Source organism: Cuculus canorus, chromosome 3, assembly GCF_017976375.1.
Source record: "Cuculus canorus isolate bCucCan1 chromosome 3, bCucCan1.pri, whole genome shotgun sequence".
Taxonomy (NCBI): Eukaryota; Metazoa; Chordata; class Aves; order Cuculiformes; family Cuculidae; genus Cuculus; species Cuculus canorus.
In genome coordinates, this window is record NC_071403.1 from 64,815,572 (window position 1) to 64,839,895 (window position 24,324).

Sequence of the window (24,324 nt, forward strand, 5' to 3'; positions counted from 1 at the left end):
AGGGTTATTCAAGCTCTGTTGCACAATCCAGAATCTGTTTAAATGATAAGTGATAACTATGAGGCTAAAGTAAAGGGGGGTGGGAAAAAATTACTTGCTTGAGTTGCACAAGGGTGTCTGTAACTTAGAGGTAGTCAAGAATTTTCATGTACAATTTTCAGCAGTCAGGAAGAATACTAAAGAATGAGACAATGTAGGTGAGGAAGATTGAGATGTCTAGATATTCAGACAGCATGGCAAAAATAATGCATGGTGTTTACTGTGATAATCGGGTACAACACTGACATGTAATTACTAATTGATAGCTTTATTCTAGTTGTTTGAAGAGTCTATGAATGTAATCAATCAATCCATCAATCCATTCTTCACTTGAATTTAATAAATATATTTTTCCAGCTTTGAAATTACATTGAATTGTGTGTAGATGGGCATAGAAAGCTGGGAGAACTAGGGCAGGTAGTGTTGATATATGTCTTAATTCATTTGTTTAGGCAGACTTTCTGCTTTTCAAGAGTTTAAAATGATACATCGTTTCTGTAAGGAAGGACAACCTTCTCAAGCATTTCCAGACATTCTTAACTTCAGTAATGTTCTAAATACTAAAATATGAGATATATTTATATATAAAGAATAAATTAAGGTAATATACATTATATATAATATAGTATTATGCAATATAAATATAAATATAATGCAATATAAATATGCATATGCAATATAAGCATCAATATAATATCTCTCTTCCCCCCCCCTTAGAAATATATGTTTGTGTACAAGCAGTGAATGCAGATATTAGTTATTGCACTGATAATAAGAAGAAAAGGAAATAGTCTTATGACAGAATTACAACAATTTGTACCATAACCCTAGACTTTGGCAAGCTTTGTAATTTTAAGGTTCATGTTGCCTGGAAATTAGACTTAGGTCATAGTTTATTTTGTGTCTATTTATCTGTAAGGATTAGGTTTTTTTGTTCTTTTTTTTTTTTTGTTGTGAAAGCATGTTGTGTGTACAGGCTTGTGCTTGGTGCAGTTTCCATGTTTTATATAACCAGGCTGTGAGAAAACTGTCACATGGTTTCTGGAAGGAATCTGTCAATGAAAATTCAATCCCTTAAAAAAAAAAAAAACAACAACAACAACAACACCAAAAAAACAAACCACACAAAAAAACCCATACTGAAAATGAAACAGCAAAACCAACCTGGAGGGTTGAGAGATCTGGAACAGTTTCCCAGTCTAAATCAGCAGAGGATTAAGACTGCAATGACAAAGAACAATAAATGAAGTCTCTAATCCTGGAATATTTGGCATAATCTTCAAGGTCAGTCTTCAGGCAATCAAGAGACTGAATTAATTAGTTACATTTTCAGTGTAAATGTATATTTAATATGCTTTTATGAAGGACTTGGTTTTGTTAGTTGAAGAGAAGAAATGGCTGTAAGACCAATTTCCAGTTCTCTTTTATTCCCCAGGTTCCACATGCACATTTGGAAATGTCTTTTTTCCCATCAGTTACGCGTTGCAATTATGTCTGGGTTGACTGGTGCAAGTTAGCTGAAAAACTTGGAATTTGAAAATATTATGACATAAAATGAATATATTAAAGAAATTTAGTACTTTTTATCCTTGAAGTATTAATTTCATATGTGAAATATAAGTCACTCAGTGCTTTTATATTTGAGACCTAGGAAAGAAGCGTATATTAAACAGTAGAAAGGTGAAAATTACAGTGTGGTCGATTCAGTAGGCTTTTGCTGTATAGTTAGGGGAAATAAAATGGATAAGTAAAACTTGTACTGCAAGTATTTAAGAGATTATATGTAATTGTAATTACTAGCTCATCTACAAGTATGGAAATCTTGACAGTATCTCAGTCTCTTGGATATGTGTCTTTTTCCAGCATTCTGGGGAACTTTTGGTGCTTCACAGTTCACATGCTTTGCCAGATACTTAGCTGCGACCTCGATATTAGTATATGTAGAAAAGGAGACAGAAAAAAAAATTGAAGGAAGAGATGATGTAGTCACATGCGAGGCAGCAGATATTACTAACTTTGGAATGTCATAAAAATCAGCTTTTATTTTTCCCTATTTTATCCCCCTTTTTAAAAAAAATATGGACTTGTGTTTGTATCTGGAATCCTTTTGTAAGTGAAAAACCGCAAGAAGACTGCAATTGTCTCATTATATTTTGTGAGGCTAGCAGAAAATGTATTTGAAATGGAAATTCACCATTTTGTCCATATCTTCTTCCTTTTCCCTTTTTTCCTGTACTATCTGTCCAAAATAGAAGGCGGCCTATGGTACTTTTGCCTTCAAAGCTTATGCTCTCTGCTGTGTGAGCATTTCTGTTCTCACTAAAGTGGAAAAAAAACCCCCGTAAACTGGGGAAAAGAAGGCAAGCTGATTTCAGCTTTTGAAGATGTAAGCATTACTTGTATGAGTCAAGTTAACCCTTGATGTGACTCTGAATAGGACGTTCAGAACTGATCTTCTACTGAAGCAGTATAAGCTTCAGCATTTTGGAAGAGTGTAGATCCTTATTTTTAGCGTCTGCTTGAGGACAAAAAAGGTTACTATGGAATATAAAGTAGTTGTAATAGAAAGACCAAATGTGCTTCTTTCTAAAATAGACAACGTCTCCATCCAAAGCGACTCACAGTCAAGGTCATGACAGACAAGGTTGTTCAGAATATCAGTACTGACAGCCAAGGTCTGTAGCAATTGCTGTTATATGGAAGGAGTCATAATATATACACAGAGGCACCTCTCCAGGCCCAGGCAGAATCTGTGGCTGTGCCAGGCCAGTACTGAGTGAGATTATTATACTAAATTATTATATGCATATTAACTAATATATAATTGTTAATAACAAAGCATTGTAAAATATTACATGAAATAATGTGTTTAGAATCCCATTTGGTGGGACTAGGCTTCCTTTCTCCCTCCACCCTGCATTTGAGTAAATGTAGTTGCAGTAAATCTAAAGTTGAAAATGATCATTCAAGAATACAACTACCTGCTTTTTTTCAAAAAGGGAGACGTTATGAATGGAAACCATACTGGGACATGATTTTTTTTTTTCTGTACTGAATAGCTTAAATGTTGTACAGAGCTGGTTTTGATGAACAGTGTTACGTGAGTGTTGGTCATAGGCATGGGATGAAGATCTGTAAGGTCATACAGGAGGTGACAAGACGGTGGTGTTTTAACTTCATGGGAATGGAAAGAACTGGCAAAACATTGGAGGTGGAGAGTGTGGAATTTGGAAGCTGAGAAGACCAAGGCTGAGCCATGGCACCATGGCTGCAAAAGTATCACAAAATTTCCATGGAAACCTGGTATTTACCAACTTAATTTCATATTCTCATTCTTTTAGTTAATTAATTGTGTAACCCTTGGGGGGGGGGGGAAGGTCTTTTTATCCCTTACTGTAATTTAATGTCATTCTAAGCTCCTAAAAAGTAACCAATGAGTTTATAGTCATCCAACATGTTGAAGGGTTTTGATAAGATCCTCGGAATATGGATTTGAGCTCACCAAACACATACATAGGGGAAAGGTGAGAATAAGCTTCAGGAACTTAATGACCTGGGACTTCTGGAAAGAAAAGTTGCTGTAAAACAGAAATCAGCCGATCATTTAATAAGTATGAAATCATTAACAGTTTAATTATTTCAGGTTATTTGCAACCATCTTCACCTATTGCAGTAATTAATGATATCCGAGGAAAACAGCTATTATTGCTGCAGTTCATTTATAAACCAAAAAGGGAATATTGCAGCTCAAAATCTTGCACTTGGAATTGACTGGAATTTAGTCTACACATTAAATATAGCTGTGATTTTGGTTTTGATGTTTAACAAATAGATTCAGGGATTAATATTGCACAGTCAATTTCATGCATATAGACACAAAGTCATTTTAATTTAAATTAATTCCAAGCATATGTAGTGCAGCATATGATGCTGGTAAACCATTTTTGCTTCCAAAAAAAAAAGTTGTTAGAAGCCTGTGAATTCCAGTGTTAAAGAGGAATTTTGCTACACCTACACAAGAGAGTCACATTCTCAAGTATTGACACTCTTTTGGTAGAGGTTATCTCTTCATTCCTCTTTAAGGCAAATATGAATTTTTATAACTTTGTCTGGTTTTTTTATGTTTTACGGGTGGGGGAGAGGTGGTTCTGACACAGGTAAATTGCTGATTAGGTGCAAAACTTGAGTAGCTTAACTGGTTTCTGGTCTGTCCTAAATATATTGCCCAGTAAGTGCTTTAAACACATAACCTGTTTATTGTTGATACAGAGGTGTTTTTTTTTTTCACAGCTGTTTGCAGTAAAGCTATTTCTGCCTTGAACTTTTTTTCAGCTTGCGTGTGGTAAAACGTGTTAACTGAACTGGCAAAATGTATTTCTGTAATTCAGATTTCAGTGTTTGTCTTCAGGTCTCCATAGCAATTGTAAGGAACAAAACAAGCTGTGCACAGCTTTATCCAACTACCTTTGTGTTGAGAACCTTCATTTTTTTGACTCAATACATGTTTGATTTAAAGGACATATTACTAATACTGATACTAATTTGTTTGAGTTAAATGATGTAGTCTTTTAATTTTAAAAGTAGAGCTAATATAATTAAATATTTTTTCTTACCCTGTTTGGGGCTGCTGGTTGATGTGAAGTTCGACATGAGCCGGCAATGTGCGCTTACAGCCCAGAAGGCCAACCATGTCCTGGGCCGCATCAAAAGCAGCGTGGCCAGCAGGTCAAGGGAGGTGATTCTGCCCCTCTATTCCTCTCTTGTGAGATCTCATCTGGAGTTTTGTGTCCAGTTCTGGAATCCTCAACATAAGAAGGATGTGGAGCTGTTGGAACGGGTCCAGAGGAGGGCTACAAAGATGATCAGAGGGCTGGAGCACCTTCCATGTGAGGACAGGCTGAGAGAGTTGGGCCTGTGCAGCCTGGAGAAGAGAAGGCTCAGAGATCTTATAGTGACCTTCCAGTACCTGAAGGGGCTGCAGGAAAGCTGGAGAGGGACTATTCATAGAGGCTTGTGGGGATAGGATGAGGGGGAATGGGTATAAACTGGAGAGGGGCAGATTTAGACTAGGCATTAGAAAGAATTTCTTTACTATGAGGGTGGTGAGGCACTGGCACAGATTGCCCAGGGAAGTTGTGGCTGCCCCATCCCTGGAGGTGTTCAAGGCCAGGTTGGATGGGGTCTTGGGCAGCCTGATTGATTCCAAAACTGCTAATACACTGGAGAGAAAGGTTCAGGTGGACAAAATTACATAAGTAATGCAGAGTACAGTAAGAGAAATTAAGTTCATTATGACTTTTTTTTACATATGTACTACTTCTATATTGTCTGAATGCTATGTTTAGACAATAGTTAATAAACACTAGACAAGGATAGTTGATTACCATCTATACAAATTAAACTGCAACTAAGTGGCAACTTAGATTCTGAACAAAGAATTTCATGTTGAGGAAGACAGCTAAGAAGTACCAAAAAGATCAGCAAAAGAATGGGTGGATTAAGGGAAAAAAAAAGGCCTCCTTTTCTGTTTTGTCATTTACAGTTATTATACCTGTTGATTTGGTTAAAGTAAAAGTGGAGAATGGAAGTGGAGAGGGGGGCAGAGAAGGCTATTCTGCTTCTGCATGTCCAGGAGGCTCTATAAACGCGACAAGATTGTTTAACTACTGAAACATCCAGAAATAAATAGATATAGCAAGTATAACATTCAAAAGTCATGGATAACATTTGAATATTTAATATAGCATGAAGAAATCTGTGGTTTTCTTGCATAGCCCTATTTTTTTGTGTATATGGAGAGTGCTCTTCCTCTGATGGGATTTTTTTTTTCTTTTTCTCCTGTGCATTTTATGTATGTATAAAGCATTGACTTCCCATTCATCCTCATTACTTGCAGTCTGTCATTTGACTAGACAAATTCCTGTGGTATTGAACTCAGTGATATGATGTGATACTACAGTAATATGATGAATTTTGCCCTAGAAATGCTAGCAGAGATGCTGCTTATCAGGGCTATGGGTGCCAGTGTGATGCCAGTCTTGTACTTCTATTTTTTTTCTAAAATTTGCTTATATAGCATAACCTCAGTATTTTTATGTTGGAGAATCCATTTATTGCAGTCAGAGGGCAGTAGCTAAGGTGGTTTTTCTCAGTGGTCTCTTATAACAGCACTAAACATGGCAACTATAAACCTGAAGAAAAAAATACTAAAACAAATCACAAAAAAGTGTGTGAGCAGATAGCTTCTTATTTGGGTTTCATTTCCATGGTTTCATACCATTGCCTTTTTTCATGTAGGGAATTGCTCTACATTGCTGCAGCTATGAGTAAATTGTTAAAAAACGATGTACATCAGCTAGTGAGAAGCCTGTATTCACTTAATTGATGACTTTGAATATTTAACAACCTAACTGTATCTTTAGCTAAATAGAGGTATATGTTGAATAAGCAATTATGATCGTCACCTTATATGTAGTGAAACCAAGGAGCAGCGGCAAACTAGTCAACAAACATAACAAAACATGTATCGTAGAAGTTTATCCTCTGGGTTATTCCCTTGAATGTATTGTATTATGTCTAATAAAAGGCTAGGAAACTTGGACTAATAATTCAGAAATATCAAATCTTTAGATGTGGAGAGGAAAGTCTATGGAACAACTTCTAACATTTTAATGTATTGTTTATTTCAGGCTATATTGCCATGTGAACGTAAAATAATACAGAAGGTTTGGGTGGTGTGTCACTTACCATATCCTTTTAAAATTGCATCCAGATGTTTAAAAAAAAAAGTGTTTAAATAGCCTGGGAAATTTTACATTTTGAATAAAATCAACTTTCAAACAGAAATCTTTCATTTTTATGTTATAAAGTTGTATTAGTATTATTATTGTTGTTGTTAATATTGTTGCTACTTTGTATGGCACTAAAATGATTTTTCAAGGCAGTATATTTTTTCTGGAAAACATCTTTGGTTTCCAGTCAGTGTGTGGAAATAACGGGTTATAGAAACTGATTCATGTACAAATTGTATTCACAACTAGTTCATACTGAAACATAAAATTAACTTTGTTAGTCTGTCTTTTCTCTTCTGGTAGATCTATTTCATAAATTCATTTATATCCCATACGTCTGAGCTTTGGCATCTCTTGACATCTTGGCTCTTAAGCAATTCAATATTCCTACAGTACAGATTTTACTAAAGCCTGTGTATGAAGCTTTGTAGTCTCTTCCTGGTTAACTGCACACGACACAAAGGTCTTCCAAACCTGTAGCATTGTCTCCTGTAATATACTTTATGACAAATGCCCTCCTCTCATGCTCTGGTGATATAACAGAGAAAATGCTTTGATTGTGAAACATGGCCCTGTAATAGGAACAAGGCTTTTCTCACTCTTCAAAAGTTTTACTTCTCTGAATTGCTCCTTGTGGCACCACTTTTGACTTTGGAGCACACTAATACTCTAGAGCTGTATTAAATATGATTTTAAATAGAGCAGTTGTCAGGGATTTGTTGTTGTTGTGGGTTTTTTATTGGGAATTTCTCAAAAAAACTGGGGCACAATTTCTTAGAGACTATAATTATTTTATAATTCAAAAAAAACAAGGACTCATTCTTGATTCTATATTAACTTTGTGTAACACCCTTGGAAAAAGTTACTTCATTTCTTGGTAATATTTTAGTTTCCCTATCGGGGCAACTGTAAAATATAAACATATAGGAAATTTACGCTACAATATCATCTCATGGGTTTTGTTCCTACTCTGCAGTGCAGCTAACACAATGTATATTTTCTTGAATAATTAATCAGGCAGCTCATATTATTATCTAGAAGTATTTCATAGTAAAGACTTACTATCAGATACTTTTCTCAAGAATTTTTTTTTTAATTATTTCATGTTTTTACTTCTAGTAGTTGACATTTTCAATATACATTGTAATGCATTGATCTTTGTCCTGTAGATAGCTACAAATTCTTATTGATCTCTCTCATCACCTTGGCAGGACGAACTCTGCTGGAAAAGCTCTTCAGCCAGCAGGAAAATGCACCACAAGAAGAAGCAGAAAAACTGTGTTCTCGCATTATTGCAATGGGTCTTTTGCTTCCATTCACTGACTGCTTCAGAGAACCATGTAATCGGAGTGCGCAGCAAAGCACACCTACATTTGATGTAAGTACTGATAAGGTTACTTTTTGTCTATTTTGCTGAGAGAGAGACGATTTATCAATGGCTTATCAGTCTTTAGAGGCTTGTGTTAGTCCTTTCAATGAAAACTGCCCTTACGAGACTGGCCAGTTATTTTTCTGAGCTCAAGTGTGTTCAATTTTGTATCCAGGTGAGCATAAGTTTCAAAAGATTCTCCCATAACTTGATTTCTTTTTTTAACTCTTATCTTAGTGTTCTATACTGTTACTTGTCTGTTGTTTTCATTAAGTCGTCTTCTTTGAATTGAAGCGCTCTATGGGACTATCAACATCTCAATCCAATAGCTACTTCACCAAAAATATGAATTAAAGGAACAAAAGAAAACAGCATGTCACAAAACTTTACAGGACCCAAATGGGATGCCTATGCTAGGTATTTTTTTCTCACTGAAAAGACTTTGATAAACAATTGTGTAGGGGTTAGTGCAACTTTGCTGGCATTTTAGGTACTGTGTTACCTGTGCCTTTGGACTATCTGGCCAGACTTCTGTTATTGGTGGTGTTTGCATACCATTACAAAACTGTGGTGTAGACATGATGTAACATACTTTTTCTTCCTCTTGGATAATGAATTCAACATCAGGATGGCTTTCTGTTATATGATATTGTATACCCCATGAAGTCTGAAAATTAACTTCTTTTTATGATCCTTGCCATTATGCTTTATTTTTTAATTTGACACTTCTTTGTACTGGTTTCTGTGATTGAGGATAATCATGATTTTTGTCTTCACTAATTAAATTCAAAATAATGTACACATAATAACCAATCTACTCAATACCGTACTGATATAGCTGTGATCATCCCTATTCTACGCATTAAGCTGAAACTTGGTTAGAAATGCTCAACAGATACTATAGATAGCATGAGTCTTCTGAAGTCTTTAAAACTTTCTCACCTTTTCTAAAGTTCAAAGCAACTGGTGAAGGAAAATTTATACAATTAATTTGCCCAATGAATTCTTATAACATACAAGATTTCCTAGATAACATGGCTTATCATTCCATTGTCCCTCCAGCAATATTCAACATTTATCTTTTGGGTTTTTTATAATAAACAATGTATAAAATATTTTCAAACTGTTTTTAGAAATTAATTGAAAAGCAGAAACTATAAAACTGAGGTTATTCAAGCATCTTAAAATCACACACCATTTGAAAGTGTTTGTGGTTAAATATACTGAATAAAGTTACTAGAAAAGACACATCTATCATTTTTCAGGTTCTTTAAAACGGTCTGCTAATGTTTATAAATCCTGCCAGTCTGATTATATTTTCAGCTAATCCTTCCTCATTGGAGTATTGAATACAATATTATTTTTAAAAGAAGTTTCTCCTCACTTATAAACAGATTTTACCATGTTAAAAATTTGGAAAGGAACAGAAGAGGGTCTTTTGTTAACTGATATGCCATGCTTTGTCAGAGTAAGAGAATTATTCTAGTTATCTTTCTTTGGTGATATCCAACAGGATGGACTTTCTGAAAAGAAATAGTAGCCTACCCTAATGCCTTGTGAATAGTGTGTCAAAGTCCACAATTTAAGACGTAGCTGGCTTAGCCCTTGTTCTTAACTTGAACTGGACTATCAATAATCCACAAATGCTCTGTTACTGTTTTTCTGTGTATGTCCCATAAATAATGGTCTTGTAGAACAATGTCGGAAATAGCTTAAAGCCCTATGTGTGTGTATGCAAGTAGTAGTGCAGCCTTCCTCAAATAGGTGTACTTCTGCCTTGAATGCTGGAATGCCAACTACTGAATTTAGTATGGTACAAAGGTGAGAGCCACTGCCTTCAAGTTTGGGAATATGATTCTGCTTCAGCCTTGGTAACCACAGTATAGGAACACCTTCCTGTTCATTCATTTCATGCCCTACAAGGGTGAAAATGTTTAGAACTTACAGTACAAACTCTAGTGATTGAAAACTTCAAAATTGGTCTTCTCCTAGCTGATTTGCCTTAAGTGAGTAAATCAAATATCTTGCAGAAAATAAATGCTACGGAAAGAAATGAAACAATGAACAATTAATGTGAAAAATCTTAGAGTAATGGTATGTATCACTAACTTAAAATATATGGAAGGTCTGTGACTCGTGTTCCCTCTTGCATCTCTGTCTATGTTGTACTTATTTAGATTTTCCTTTTTTTAAAAAAATTCATTAGAACAGGATTTTAATGTTGCTCTAACCATTGATTTCAGAGACAGGGGAATTAGACTAGCCTTAAGTAAGACTTAAATATCACCCATCTAGAATTAGGAGATACATCATCTTTGACCGTTCTCCAAAATTGGGAGCACAGCCAGTTCCATAGTCTTCCTTTATCTCTGCGTCTGTTAGATGTGCTTCCAGTTCCATCCTGGGTTGTCTCCAGTTTGGCTGGTGTCTTATTTTCACTCAGCTCAAACTGCCATGAACAAAGCTCCAGTAACCCTGTCCATGTCCAGCCAGGTTTGTCTGCTACTTTGTTGTCCTTCTTTCCTGCTACATCTAGCACCCCTGCTTGCTTATTCCTTTATGTTACTAGTTTAGCTGTTTCGATTTTTGTCTTAGTCTGGTTCTTATAAAGTCTGTTAGGTCACTCTTTTAGCATGTTTCTTTACAGAATTGCCAACATTTTTCCTCTGAAATTCTTCCTTGAGTCCTTGTTTTTCTACTTTTGCAACTGTATTTCTGGGCCTTAACTTACTATTTGTTTGTGTTAAATAAAATCCTTTATTCCTCTTTTGTTTAAGTGTGGTCCCAGAGAATTTGTTTTCTGAAGATGTTAGATTAAAGTTTATTAAAATAGTTCGGTAAGTTTTGTTCACTCCATGATCTATTGCTTATGGCTTGACATGAATATAAACAGATTATTTCCAAGTCCTGTGCTCTCACTCTGATCTCCTTTCTGGATGTACTCCAGTGAATTTAATTTAACGTTGCTAGTGCTGAATGCTCTGCTGTCTTTAAATGTTTGAAATTGCACACTGTGATTATATTCTCATCATCTTTATTACTCATGCCTGGTGGTCAACTCTAGTTCTCAGTCTTACAACTGTGTGTCCAAATCTTGGGTGTTTTCTCAGCTATACACAAGAAATCTGTTTGGGTTTTTTTTTTTTTTTCCTTTCTCCCAAGATATCCCAGGCTTCAGTGTGGGCTTCTGCCTCACCCTGTTAAATAGTTGTACAGCATCTTTATTACTGTTCTCGTTGGATCCTATTTTTTTCTTTTCCATACGGCATGACTGTAATTAGGCAGTGCATTAAGATGAAAGGCCACTTTCACAGCTGTTACTTTCTTGGGCTAGTATTATAATGGCTTCTGGAAAGCAGTTTAAATTAAATACCTAGCAGTTGTATTTCTGGTGCAGGTAACAATTTACGGATGTGATGCTCACTCTTTTGTTAGTATATGGCAAACATGAAAGACGAACAAATACCCAATGAAAGCATAAATTTTCAGAGAACTAGCAACTGTCGTGATATCTATGCTGAGGATGGTTATAAACCTCCAGTTTTCAGAGGTTTATAACTTGGTCAGATTTTGGGTAAATTTTAATGATGATTAGAAATAACATGTTCCTGAGGTATCTCAGACATTTTTTCTCAAATTTCAAGTCATAGTTTAAAGGATAAAAACTCTAAAACTGTTTTAAGAATTTATGAGAAAACTTTGATATCCTACCTTGACCCATTTTATCAATTATTTCTTTCCAAACAGGTCGTGGCAGATGCTGAGAATAACAGATTAATCTGAAAAAGAAAAGTTGAAAAAAGCTTTAAAAGTAACAGAAGTAGACAGAGTTGGGATTTTTAAGATGCTTGCTGCTGAGAAGCAGTGGAAGCTTTTGCTATCATTCTTCCTACCTACTCTTCTTATAGTGTAAAGATTATCTTAGAGTAAGTAAACGCAAAGTGGCAGATTCACTATCTAGAAATACGATGCCCTTTTTGCTAATTTTCCATCTCCTGGAGAAACTGCTAAATATTGCCTCAAAGATGTTATAACTTGTTCAGGCTATTTTTACAGCCTTTCATTCTTCTACTAGTGTTTTATAAAAGGAAAAAAAAGAGTGTTTAAAAATATTTTTTAAAAAATATGGCAAAGAAAGTAAATGCGCAACTTAAAGGTAGATTAGCCAAAGTTTATTCAGAGAATATTCCCCTAAAAATTACTTGCCTTTTGAATAACTATTTTTTGCTTCTCTATTGAATTTTTTTCCCTTTTTAACAGTTGTGACTTGTTCAAGAGGGCTTCTAAAGTTTCAAATTAAAATAAAATTCTTCTGCATGAATGGTATTTTGGAAATTAATGTTTTGTGAAAAACTGTCAGTCCAAATGACTCTGTCATGTTATTAAATAATTGTATTTCTATAGTACAGGTGTAGTCCGAAGCTTTTTAGCATGTTAATAAATTAAATACTAGGCTGAGCTCACTAAACAGTGTGTTTTTGGCAAGAATGTAATCACAGGCAAGTTTTGCACCCACCTGTTGGATGATAACAATTTTCAACAAGGTCTCATTTCCGGCTTAGCTCTGCTGTTAATGATGTATCACAGAAGCTACAAGATGGTTCTCTTTAGAAAGCCATCAGTAATGTGTCTAAATTATAAACATTTGCATTAGAATTTAAGCTCTTCATACACCAAAAAAAAAAAAAAAAAGAATCCGATATCTTCCTATCAGTGGAAGGCAACTTTATCTGGCTTCATTTTGCTATTAAGAAGTATTGACTTTACTTGGTGTTTGCATTTTATCCAGTAGTTGCAAATACTACATGCTGCGGATGTCTAATCTTTAGATGTAATTTCCTATTCCAAGTTTTCCAGCTCACACTGTGCAGTCCTAAGCTATCATCATTTTTTCCTTTTCATATCAGATTTGTGCAGTTTTTTTTTCATTCTGACAAGCTTTCCAAGTAGGTTTTTTTTGTGTTGTATCCGAATGTAAGGCTTAAACCACTGAAATTCGCAGTGAAAACTTAAATGATGTTTTTGATAAAAGGTTTGTATTATCGTTTTGTAAGTGCTTTTGAGAAGAAAACTAAGCCTGCCTTTGCATCAGTATTATCCTCCTGTTTTGAGGTACTTAATCTTGATTGCACACTGAAGGGGCCAGCAACTGCTTTTCTCACGTGGCACTAAACAGCAATATCTTCTTCCGTGTGTCTGAAATGCATGCTAAGCTTTCATCTTGCTTTATTTCTGCTGTCACTTTGATTGGGCTAGCTCTCTTAACATCTTTTTCAGTGTTTTTATTGAATGCCATTACTGTGTTGAGTACTGCTGTTAACACCTTCTTGATTTTTAAATTATTTCAGTGTATTCTATAATGAAAGAGCTAAATGAACCTCTGGAGAGTGTCTGTCTTTATTGTCATGATGTGATTTTATACATAGGCATATTGATAGTTTGGTATAGGGACTGCCCCTTGTGTGAGTCGCGGTTAGGATGTCTGACTAGGTTGTAATTCGTTTCTGAAATAACGCTTCTGCAAGGAAGGAGTGTCAGACGGCATAAATGGGAAATGCTATAAAAATGGCTGGTTTTCTATTATCTCCTGGCTGCCTGATGCAAATGCTTTTTAAGGAAATAAGGATACTGCTTTCTTTTTGCTGAGTAGTAGCAGATGGTGGGACTTTGCAGGTCAGCTGGAAGAAGGGTTAGCAACATGAAGGCTTTGCTTAATGTTAACTTATTTGCAATGTTTATGCCAGTTTGAAAATTAGTAGTTAAACAGATTGCAGACAGACTTCTTTCTTGGAAGTCAGAGAGCCAAATTATCAGTGATCAGTTTCCAAAGAGCAACTTTCCCAAGAATTTATTTTGGATAGGAGAACTTTTCTTCCAAATTTCGGTACAAAGCTGGCAACAATGAAGCATTTCTTCAAGCATATGTTCAGTGCTCAGGAACAAAATGTATAAGACTGAACATAGTTCCATCTTACATAATTTGTCACAGCAGTATATTGGCGGTCAGTAGTGCAGAATACTTTAAAAGTTAACAAGTGAAAATTGTGGAACAGAGCAGAGAAAACAATTGTTAATCTGCTGTCTTAATCTTTGCCATGTTTCCATGGCAGTTGAGTTTGACTACATCAAAGCCCTCATGCCTCCTCTTAGTTTTCCATTGCCTCATCACTTTTGTCACTTTGTGTCACTTTGTCTTTTGCAGTGAGCAACTCTAATATTTCTGAGAGTAGTAAAATCGAAGCAGTTGGATGATCACTGGGCTGAATTATTCCTGTTATGCTATTTTATTATTATTTTAAATTCTAATTTCATACTTATTTTATAGTTGTTTGATCTTGTGCAGTCTCCTTTTTTTTTTTTTCGTTCTTTCTTCCTCCTTTCCAGTTACTTGTGGTGATGCTACTGTGTACACTTCCAACTGAGGTATTTTATAAGCAGGATGTTACTAGGTTTTCGTACTTCTTTTAGCAGAGAATATTGCTTGCCTGCCTGTTATTCTGAAGAACTGCTTCTAGAAGCACATGTTAGGCATAAAGTTTACATCACCTCATTAAAATTTTCAAAAGCATTCTACACAGAGTGAAGATGGTGGTCAACCTGTCACCTCAGAAGATCTTTATATATTATGACTTTCTGTATATTAGTTAAATTTCTTAAGAATGACACTCAACAATGTCTGTTTTCTAGCTTGGAATTATGAATATTGTGAGAGTTGAATTTGTGTATTTTGCATGCTCTGTATTTTCAGGAGGAAGATTTACAGTAGCAATAATCACCTTTTCAAATGGATCAGAGGTGAAAGGATTTTTCCAATAAAACAGATTTCTTTGGAAAATTAAAATTTGTCAGAATCCAAACTTACTGCTGTGTAAGTGAAAACAATTCCTGATGGAGAAGCCTCTTACCATAGCTAAGAATTTGAATTTCTGGTGTCAGTGAATGAGAAAGGACACAACATCAGGTGATGTAAGTGGCCTTGAGATGTGTTCTTCCATGTGGAAGTTCAAGTCAGGTGTGTAAAAAGGCTAGATCTTGAGGTTCTTCTGTTTCATAAAAGATTAATCACTGTTTCCTCTTCCAAGGAAAGTTTGTTGTAAGCTCAACTAGTTCAACCTATTCTGCTATATTTGAGGATGTTACTAGGGAACAGGAAGAGTAAGAAGTTCCCTGATTTCCTTACACTACAGAGTTATTGATTCTGTTGGCATGTCATATCCCCAGGCTATGGTGTTGAATTCTGAGCTAAGAATTCAAGTTTGTTCTGTTTTGTTGAGAAGGTTGAAGTCACTTGATGGGGAAAGAAATGTTTCTTGGTTTTTTGATGCTTGAAGTGTTTTTAAATGAAATGTTGAGGCACATCATTTTCTGAAAAGAAAAAAAAATCGCTAGAATAAAATGCTCATGCATCAAACTTAGTTCACGAGGAAGTGCTGCTTCAGCCATATATTACAGTATTATAACTGACTTGCTGTTTTTCAGCCTGAGAAGGTGTCTGTGCTCACAAGTACAGCCAAAGGTAGTACAAGCTGAGTGCCATGTTTAATTGCTGCTCTGGTTCTGCCAATGATCAGATAGAGCTTTGTTACTGAACCTCTACTCAAAAAGTAAACCACTTTCCCCATGCTTGATAGTATTGATTTCTTTCTTTTAAAAGCTGCTTAAAATAAAGCAGTCTCCTGCTGATAAGAGCATTTCAGGTAGCCTAGCTCTAATTTCTCAAACTAAAACCTTCTTGTTCAATTAACTGTTTATATGCAATACGAACATACAATTGGTTTCCTTTCATTGTAGAGGTTGTATAGATAGTTTATCAGAAGGATTAAACTACCTGAATGGGGGGGGGGGAAAAAATGTCCTTCCATACACTTGAAACAGTCTAAATGACAAGCAATTACATAGAAACATGGAACAAGCTCTTTGTTCCACTTCCTCTTAGACTTGAAAACACGTTGTGAGTCATGGAGTCTGGCCCCTGCTTATCCCAAGTACCATAGAATGTAATTCTCTATGAATTTATCTAGTTCCATTTTAAATGCAGGTATACTACCTCCTTTCTCCACTCTTCCAGCTCTTCCGGTTGAAAAGCTGTCCCGATCCAGGCTGATTTGATGAGTAGGAGCCTTCTTGCTGCTACTACTCTGTGTTTAATCCTGGTCCATTTATACCTGTCTGTGGACATTCCAACTCTTCTGTCCTCCCCTCTTCAGGACAGCTTTGAATGTTTTGGATTCTAGTGAAAAATTGTTCAAGTTGACTATTTGAAAATAAATGACCAGCAAGACAGGGTCAAATTCCATCAGTGCTTGCAGCATTGACTTCCATCTTTAAAGATTAGCAGGGAAGCATATCTGTTGCTCACGCAGTAAAGGAACATAGCTGATATTTGTTATGTACCTGAAATATAGCACTGTGGTACCTCAGAATGAAAATCTGTTTTAAAACAAAAAGCAATTCTTTGTACCTACTAAGGCCTAACTGGGAAGATAGTGAGTTAAGTTACAGACCTAACTCTCTGTGTCTCTATTCTAAACACTAGCATCTACAGTGGTAAAATGTCTATTGATTAGGTACCATCAGATCCTGCAGGCAATTTGCCTCACCCGTGTGCTCTGCAGTTATAAGAACCAGTGGAAAGTGCTGTGTAAGGATGTGTGGAAATAAGAACTCTTCCTGACATCATGGTTAGTGCACTTAGACCGCTTTGAGCTTTCAATATCCGCCCAGAAATAAGTCTGAATAAATAAGACCGGGATCATTCATTACAAGGAGATATATACATATATTTTCCCCAAAAGAAACGCTTTAAACACCAAATAGTGGACTCTGAGCAAGATGAAGTGGAAATTCCAGATTTTTTTAAAGCTTTAGCACGGTAAGAGCATTCACTGGCTGTACTTAGAATGGTATCTAGTAAGAATTGCCTCTGAAATGAAAAGATTAGAGGAGCAAATGTTGGAAGTGGAAAAAAATCCAGGTTATTTGATGCTTATATTACAATTAATGATGACAAAAGCAAATTAGGATTTCTTTTTATTTGGGTATTTTGCTTATTTTTCTTCAATAGTAATTCGACATTACAGAATTTGCAGCATATATCTTTCTTCAGAATGTACTAATAATCATGCAAATTTGTGACATTATCATATCTGGAAAAGGAGAATTTAGAAGGTTTAGTATATTAACAGATAAGGAACTGAAAACAAAAGGTAAAGAGGATTCGATTTTGGGAAGTATCTTGAAAAAGTAGAAATTAGGACATTTAAATGATCCATCTCTTTTTGAAGGGCACAAAAGTGGAGACAGGGTTAATCTTTGCCCATTTTAGGTGTATTTTATGGACTATCAACTTGATGTCCAGACCTTCAGACTACCTTTCTGTCACAAGAGTTTTTTCTATTTATAGTTACATTTATAAATTTGCAAGTAATCTGAATGTAGCTGTTGTTAAATACTTTGTTTTTATGTTGGACGCAGATACATTTTGGTTGTGGTTCAAGTCCCTTCAAGGCATTTTTGCAAGTTTACATTTACCTCTCTAAATTTCTATTACATGATGACCTTATTCCATCATCCTTTTCTATGTTAAATACTGAATGAAAAGAATCCCAAACCAAAAAGCAACATGAACAAAAAATATTTTATTCCCAACCCCTCTGTCTGCTTTTGCTTATCACAAACATCTCCTATGCCGGTTTAGGAGATGGTTATGGAGTTGTGTGATGAGTTATTAACTAACTTTTCATAGTTTATATGCTGTAAATTCTATCAACAAGAACATAGGTATTTCATGTTTTATCCTCATAATGTATCTCACCTGTATAATAATTCTGAGACATATCATGATTTTTTTTTAATACATCTTAATTCATGTAGACTACTCATACTTCAAAGATGTGTTGTTAAATGATTGTACTATATCTTTCAGGAACTGACATTGTGAAATACTTCCCGGAACAGTTTAACTCTTTGTCTTCCTCCTTCATGCTATGTCAATATTATCTACAGCCTGTCTTCTGTGTTATTGCCCTGTATCCATATATGTAATCCCATTGAAAGTTGACTGTGGCTACCCAGCTGACACTTCACAGCACTTGTTCTTCTGTGTCTTCCCTGAACTGTGTAATATGGTAGAGTGGGCAAAAAAAATTGTTCTGGTTTGCCTCTGCATAGCTTTTTTGAATCTTATTTTCCTCTGTGTTTTGAGAATTGGATGGTGCAGAAATAAGACAAAGAGCAAAATCCATCAGCTTTTCTCTTTCTTTACACTGTTCATACAGGTATGAATCTCCCTTGCCTTTTTATTTCCGCAGGACTGGAAATTAGAAAACCAAAAATACATCTCCTCTAAAAAACTGAAATTAGATGTGGGGAAAATATAAAGTTACTGAAAGAAATTAATTAATCAAATCTGTCTGGATGTTCAAATGCAGTACCATAGTAATGGGGAAAGGACAGGCTTTTCAAGGAAAACAGAATTCAGGGCTATATAAAGAACCTGATGTAGTATAGGATTGACCTTTTCTTTTTTATCCATTTGTTCTTACCTTTATGTAAGATCCGTGTATGTGGCTGGATTTTTGCCATGTTTTTCATGCCAGAAAGATCTAATGAGCTTCTTTTGACCCAGACTGTTTGAGGCACCCTCTGTAAACAAAAAAAAAAAAAAAAAAAAAATTATAACCAGCATTTGTCTATTCCAAGTAATTTGCTCTTAGTAAATTTTCATCACTCTTAACTCTTATCTAACTTCCTTTAAGGCAAGTAGAAGCTAAGTCGCATGCAATAGTGATTATTCCTAATTTTTTTTTAATTTTTTAATTTTTTTTCTTATTTAAAGGTCTAATATATGCAGCAGGACAAATACATATTACCAATGTTTTAGTCTGACAATATTGTCAATGAACTGCAATGAACATCATCGTTGTAAGAAGATACTGCTGTGTGACATGGCTATATTTTCAGCTTGTGACTTTGTATTTTTTTTCCAGCTTTGTATTACAATATTTGCATATTTCCAGATAATTTGCTAGGATGCTTATTCAGCTGCTGTGATTCATCTCTGTAGAGTTTACAGAATTATAAAGGCTTAATCACTAGGTGTTGCATGTTGATGCATCACAAGAATGATTACTGGAATTGTGGTTAGCTAATATTTGTCTGTTGACTTAAAACATGAGTTTGCCTTGGTTTTCATAAGACAGTCTGGATGTCTTCTACTTTATTAAAGGAATCAAACTCAAAGCTGCTAGGTAATATGGATATAATCTGATTTGAGCCAAAGATTTAGAAATCTTTTAGCTGTTGGATTTTTTTTTTTAAATTTTATTTTATAAAGGTAACCCACCTTTTTAGCTGCCTTTCTATAAATATAGAAATGTCAATGACAAAAACATGGTTTCAAAGAATAAATATCTGTTTAATTTATGCTGAAATAATGATACTTCTTTTCCTTGCTTGTGCATTTGATGTAAAAATATTACATAGAGTGTGGACTGAAATATTTGTCTCTAACTTACAAACGACCCATATGTAAAAAATTAGTCATGATAGACAGAACCTGTTATCTCTCTAAGTAAAGAAGTGGCAAAGAGTTCCTCATGCTCAAAAAATGTCCTGAATTGTATTTTAGCATCTCATTGTGCTATAAATAACTAAAAGATTAGATTTTCTATTGTTAATAGAAGTAATTCCAAAACTGAAATATTATAATCTTTTTCATATAGATTTATGTTAAATCTTTGACAGATGAAGAGCATAAAAACCGTCTGCCTTGATGTAGCAGTGGATATTTGTGTTGGAAACAAAGGCTTTGATATTTTGAGCTTGTCTTTTTATATGAACTTCTCAACTTTTTTGTTTTGATAACAACAGCAAGACCAGCTTTATACTTGGGCTGCAGTTAGCCAACCCACACATTCATCAGATTACATTGACGGAAGCTTTCCAAGGAGAATTCCATCTGTGTGGCCTCTACCCAAACCTGCAGATGAAGAACAAAGACTCAAAGTTACAGAAGAAGGTATGGTTTTTGAACACAGACAAGATGTACACGTAGCATGGTGCAGAGCTGCTGTCTTTTAGAATCCAATATATATATCTTAATATCTTAACTTCTAACAAATACCTGATTTTGAGTATCTTGGATTAGCGTCAGAAATAATGCTAGCTAGTGTGAATCTAATAAAAATGCTCAGAAAAAAATGCATGCTCTTTGTTAACAACCAAGATGTACACCTGGCATCTGCTGACTGTTGGATTTTACCAGGTGCTGTGACCTTTGTTCTTTTCCAGTTTACATACCTTCAGAACCATGAAATATGGGTACTTTTCTCTTCTTAAAAATATGGAAAACTTCAGAAGCCCGCTGGTGGTATACTGAAAGTTATTAGAGTGATGTAAGGTATTCCTTTGTGGATTCAGCAGGCCCCTGCTGACAGAGAGGTAGGAAAAGTGTATCTGAAAAATAAATTGAGGTCTTGTTTGCCAAGTCAATTTATCTTAAATTTGTAAGGTTATCAGCCAAATTTCTGAGATCTTCTGCATACTTATTAAAAGCTTTGTTTAAGCTGACAATTAAAACAAACCCTCTTGTAGCTGATAAAGAAATTTAGACGAGAATTCCAAACCTGGTTTCTGTTAGTAGTGTTGATGGGCGAATACCACAGGTTCTTGGAGGATTAGCTTCGCTTTAGTTACTATTCAGAAGTTCTCAACGCTTTTAGGCTGCATTTATCCCCATGAACTCAAAGGAGAGCCAATGGGTATTCTCAAATTTTCCATTTCCTACTGGTCATTTTTATTCATTGCTTAGATTTGAAGAATTAAGTCTTCAAATTAAGTCTTCAGCAGATCCCTTTGTATTGCTTATAGTCTTTAAGTGGAGTTAATTTCAGATTTGCTTCTTTTTGGAACTTCTCTACCACTTCCTCTGGAACACGAGCAAAGTATTCCTTGCATGGACACCATTTATAATGACAACACTTTATTTTACTGGTGTGACTTGCTCTGGTGCTCACAAACAAAATAAGTGATGCTAACAAAAATCCAATACTGCTACATTATTCTGTTTATGCTGTGGCTTTTACTAAAGCAGCACTATTAGTGGTCACGGAAATTCTGATGCAATTCAGAGTGTGTGGAACACTGCAGTACTGGACTGTTGGGCTAGTCCAGTTTTTTGATTAATGATCTACTATTTTAGGCTGTAATCAGTTAAAGTGCTGTCATGCAGTAGTAGAATTCATTGACATGTACTTTAAGAGGACAACTTGTGTTTCTCAACCTGGATACTTAGTTAATGGATGTGTGATCAGAATATTTATGAACATACTCTGCTCTAGAAAAACAAAAGGGTGAATATTTTATTAATTTACTTTGAGGTTTTAGCCTGGTAGAGGCTGGTGCAAGTTAAAAACTGTTTTGTTGCTCTAAAATCTAGACAAACATTGATCATGCAAAGTATTTTGAAATGTGAAAATCTTCACTATTTTTCCAAATTTGGAAGAGTATTTCTTCCAGGAGGATAATACTAATAATATTTAAATATGTCCATTTTATGAGTAGTTTTTTTCCATCCTATGTTGTTCTTTTTAATATTATACCTACTACATGGATGCAATGTGTGCAATACTTGTCTATTCCTTATCTCAGACACTGCCCTCTTAAAAACTGCAAAAATATTAAGAAAATAGTATTAGAAATAAAATGGAAAATCTTGTATTGTGACTAATTCTAAATGGAATATAAACAGTTCTCAATGTTTACTTGAGGTACTGACATGTAAAAGTATTATTGGAATTTTAGGTTTTGGTGTAATTTTGCACTATAGGGCATGTAGGCAAAAGGAACAATTATAATTGTTCTGAATACAATTCAGGTAGATAAAATATTTTAATTTTTGTTTGATTGTTCGCATGCTTGCTATGTGGAAGAACCTGGAGGTAAGTGACATGTCATATAAAGCCTAAAGATTAACCACCTCCTCCAATCTTTGTAACTAATATTTTATGTATGGACAAGCCTAGTTTTGTTGATTTTCTTTATGATACTAAAAATTGCAGGGGGTGGAGGGGGATATTTTGTTTGGATTACAGGAAGGTTTCATTCATTGTATAGCACTTTTTTCCTTTCCTTAACGTTTTTTGTTGTTGTTGTTGCTGTGGTTGTGGTGGTAAGGTTTGGTTTTGTTTTCTTTTAGTTTTGTGTAACAAAGATAGAACCCTGTTATTTTGCTGCAATAGATTGAATTTGATGAATTTTGGCAAACAAACCTTAAAATTAACCACTCATATCATTCTGAACTCGGCTTGTATTTAGAACTCTGTAACAAGGCCTGTTGGACGTAAAAATAAGCTAGACAATTCTGTCAAATTGTTAAATCTTGACAAATACATAGAAGCAGCCTCTTCCTAGATTTTTAAGAACTTTTGAGTAAGGGAGGTAGTTTGTGCCTATTTGCATAATGGATGACATTACTTCGCACACAGGGAGAACAACAAAGCCCAAATACTAATGAAGTTTTCCTGGTTTTTGAAATCACTTGGGGTGGGGTTAGCCAAAAAAGTTCTTTTCCAGATAATTTGTAAAACAAGTATCTCACAATTGCTTTGTCTAACAATGTTAATCTTCCCTTCCTTCAGAATAACATTAATAGCTTTTTACCAGAAACCAGTCATTCACTGGTTTTGTTCAGGTTCTTTTGGTTGCAATGAGGAGTAAGTGTCCAATTCATTAGTAGCGTCCTTAATTTTCTTCAGTAAATGGACATAACTGAATGTCAGCAATAATTCATCCATGCTAAAAACTTGTCAAAGGGAGAAATAATAAGTTATTTCCTGTTAATATCCTCATCCAGTTTTTTATGACTTGGAACAGATCTGTCAGATGAGACTTGAAACGCCATCTTAGTGAACAAAAAAGTAAAAAAGGTTGATAATTGTTAATTTTTGATGGGTTACTGTGCAGCATAACTGCCACTGGCAGACACTTTCCCCTTGTATGTCTCGCCTTCCAACAGCTGGGTTTGTCAGAAAGCTGTGAGGAGGTCAAAGGCCTAGGAATTATGAATCCAGAGGTTCTAGACCACAACTGCTTCACTTTTCCTGTGGATGGTCAACAGATTTATCTGCTGCATAGTGGTACCCTTAAAAGATTTCTTATTAGGCAAGGAAACAAACACAGGTTGTTTAAGGTGAGAGAAGACATCTGTAGAAAGGTTGGAATAGAAATTGGACCTTTTAATTCAAGCTCTGTGCTTTAACTACAAGACTTGCTCTCTTTGATAAATAAGTTAAAAATAGATCTTAGTTATTCTCTGCAGTGGTTTACCAAAAGATTTGAGGATCCAGAACGTGTATTGAGTTGTTACATGCTTGTGTCATTTCCAGCACAAAATCTTTTATTCCTTTTGTACAGAAGACAACTAAAATACAGCACTGTAGAAAAATGCAGGGGTGTACAGTACATTTCAGTCACTGAAATAAATATAAGCACAATCAATATTTTAGGGCAATTTCTTTTGTACTTTGGTTTAAATTGAAATATTTTATGAATACAGAAATCTTGGAGACTAGTACTTGTAGACTGAATAACTGTAATCCAGATTTTAAAATAAGGCAATCCAGCTACAGGGTAGTGTTGCATTTTGATATCCATTTTCCAGGTAAACTGTGCAGACAAAAGTTCTTAGTCCCACTGCTATTTTATTTTTAATTCTCCATAGTTTGAGATCTGTAGTTCCATTTAAAACCATCATTCTGGGACAAATAATTTTTTTCTCCATTTAAATACTAATTAAGTGAAGAGATGTTTAGATATTCATTAGGATTCTCATTAGTTTTTCCAAAGTATTAAATGATGTAAGAGAATCCTAGAGAATGAAGTACTACTGTTTCATTTTTCAATGTAAATGAATAACGTGGTCAAAATTCAAAAAGTCAAATTAGTTCTGTGGTCAAAAGAGGGGTTGTGGAATTCAGTACACAGGTGACTATTTAGTTTTTGTATCCTCAACTTGGATGTCCCCAGTTCTGGGAAGCTCTGACTGTACACTGGCACAATAAGTGTTCATTCCTAAACCATCCCTTTGTAAGGCTTAGAGGGTGTAGGCAGTGAATAGTAATGAAA

At 35.0% G+C, this 24,324-nt stretch overlaps 1 protein-coding gene across 1 annotated transcript in view; it reads left to right on the forward strand.

Annotated features, from left to right (window-relative positions):
* The window catches only part of FMN2 (formin 2), a 169,288-nt gene that overhangs the window by 25,715 nt on the left and 119,249 nt on the right, over positions 1–24,324 (forward strand). Inside the window, exons 3-4 of the mRNA XM_054062984.1 lie at positions 8,042–8,208; positions 20,071–20,218. Coding sequence (XP_053918959.1) covers positions 8,042–8,208; positions 20,071–20,218 — 315 coding nt within the window. The remainder of the gene's footprint in view (positions 1–8,041; positions 8,209–20,070; positions 20,219–24,324) is intronic.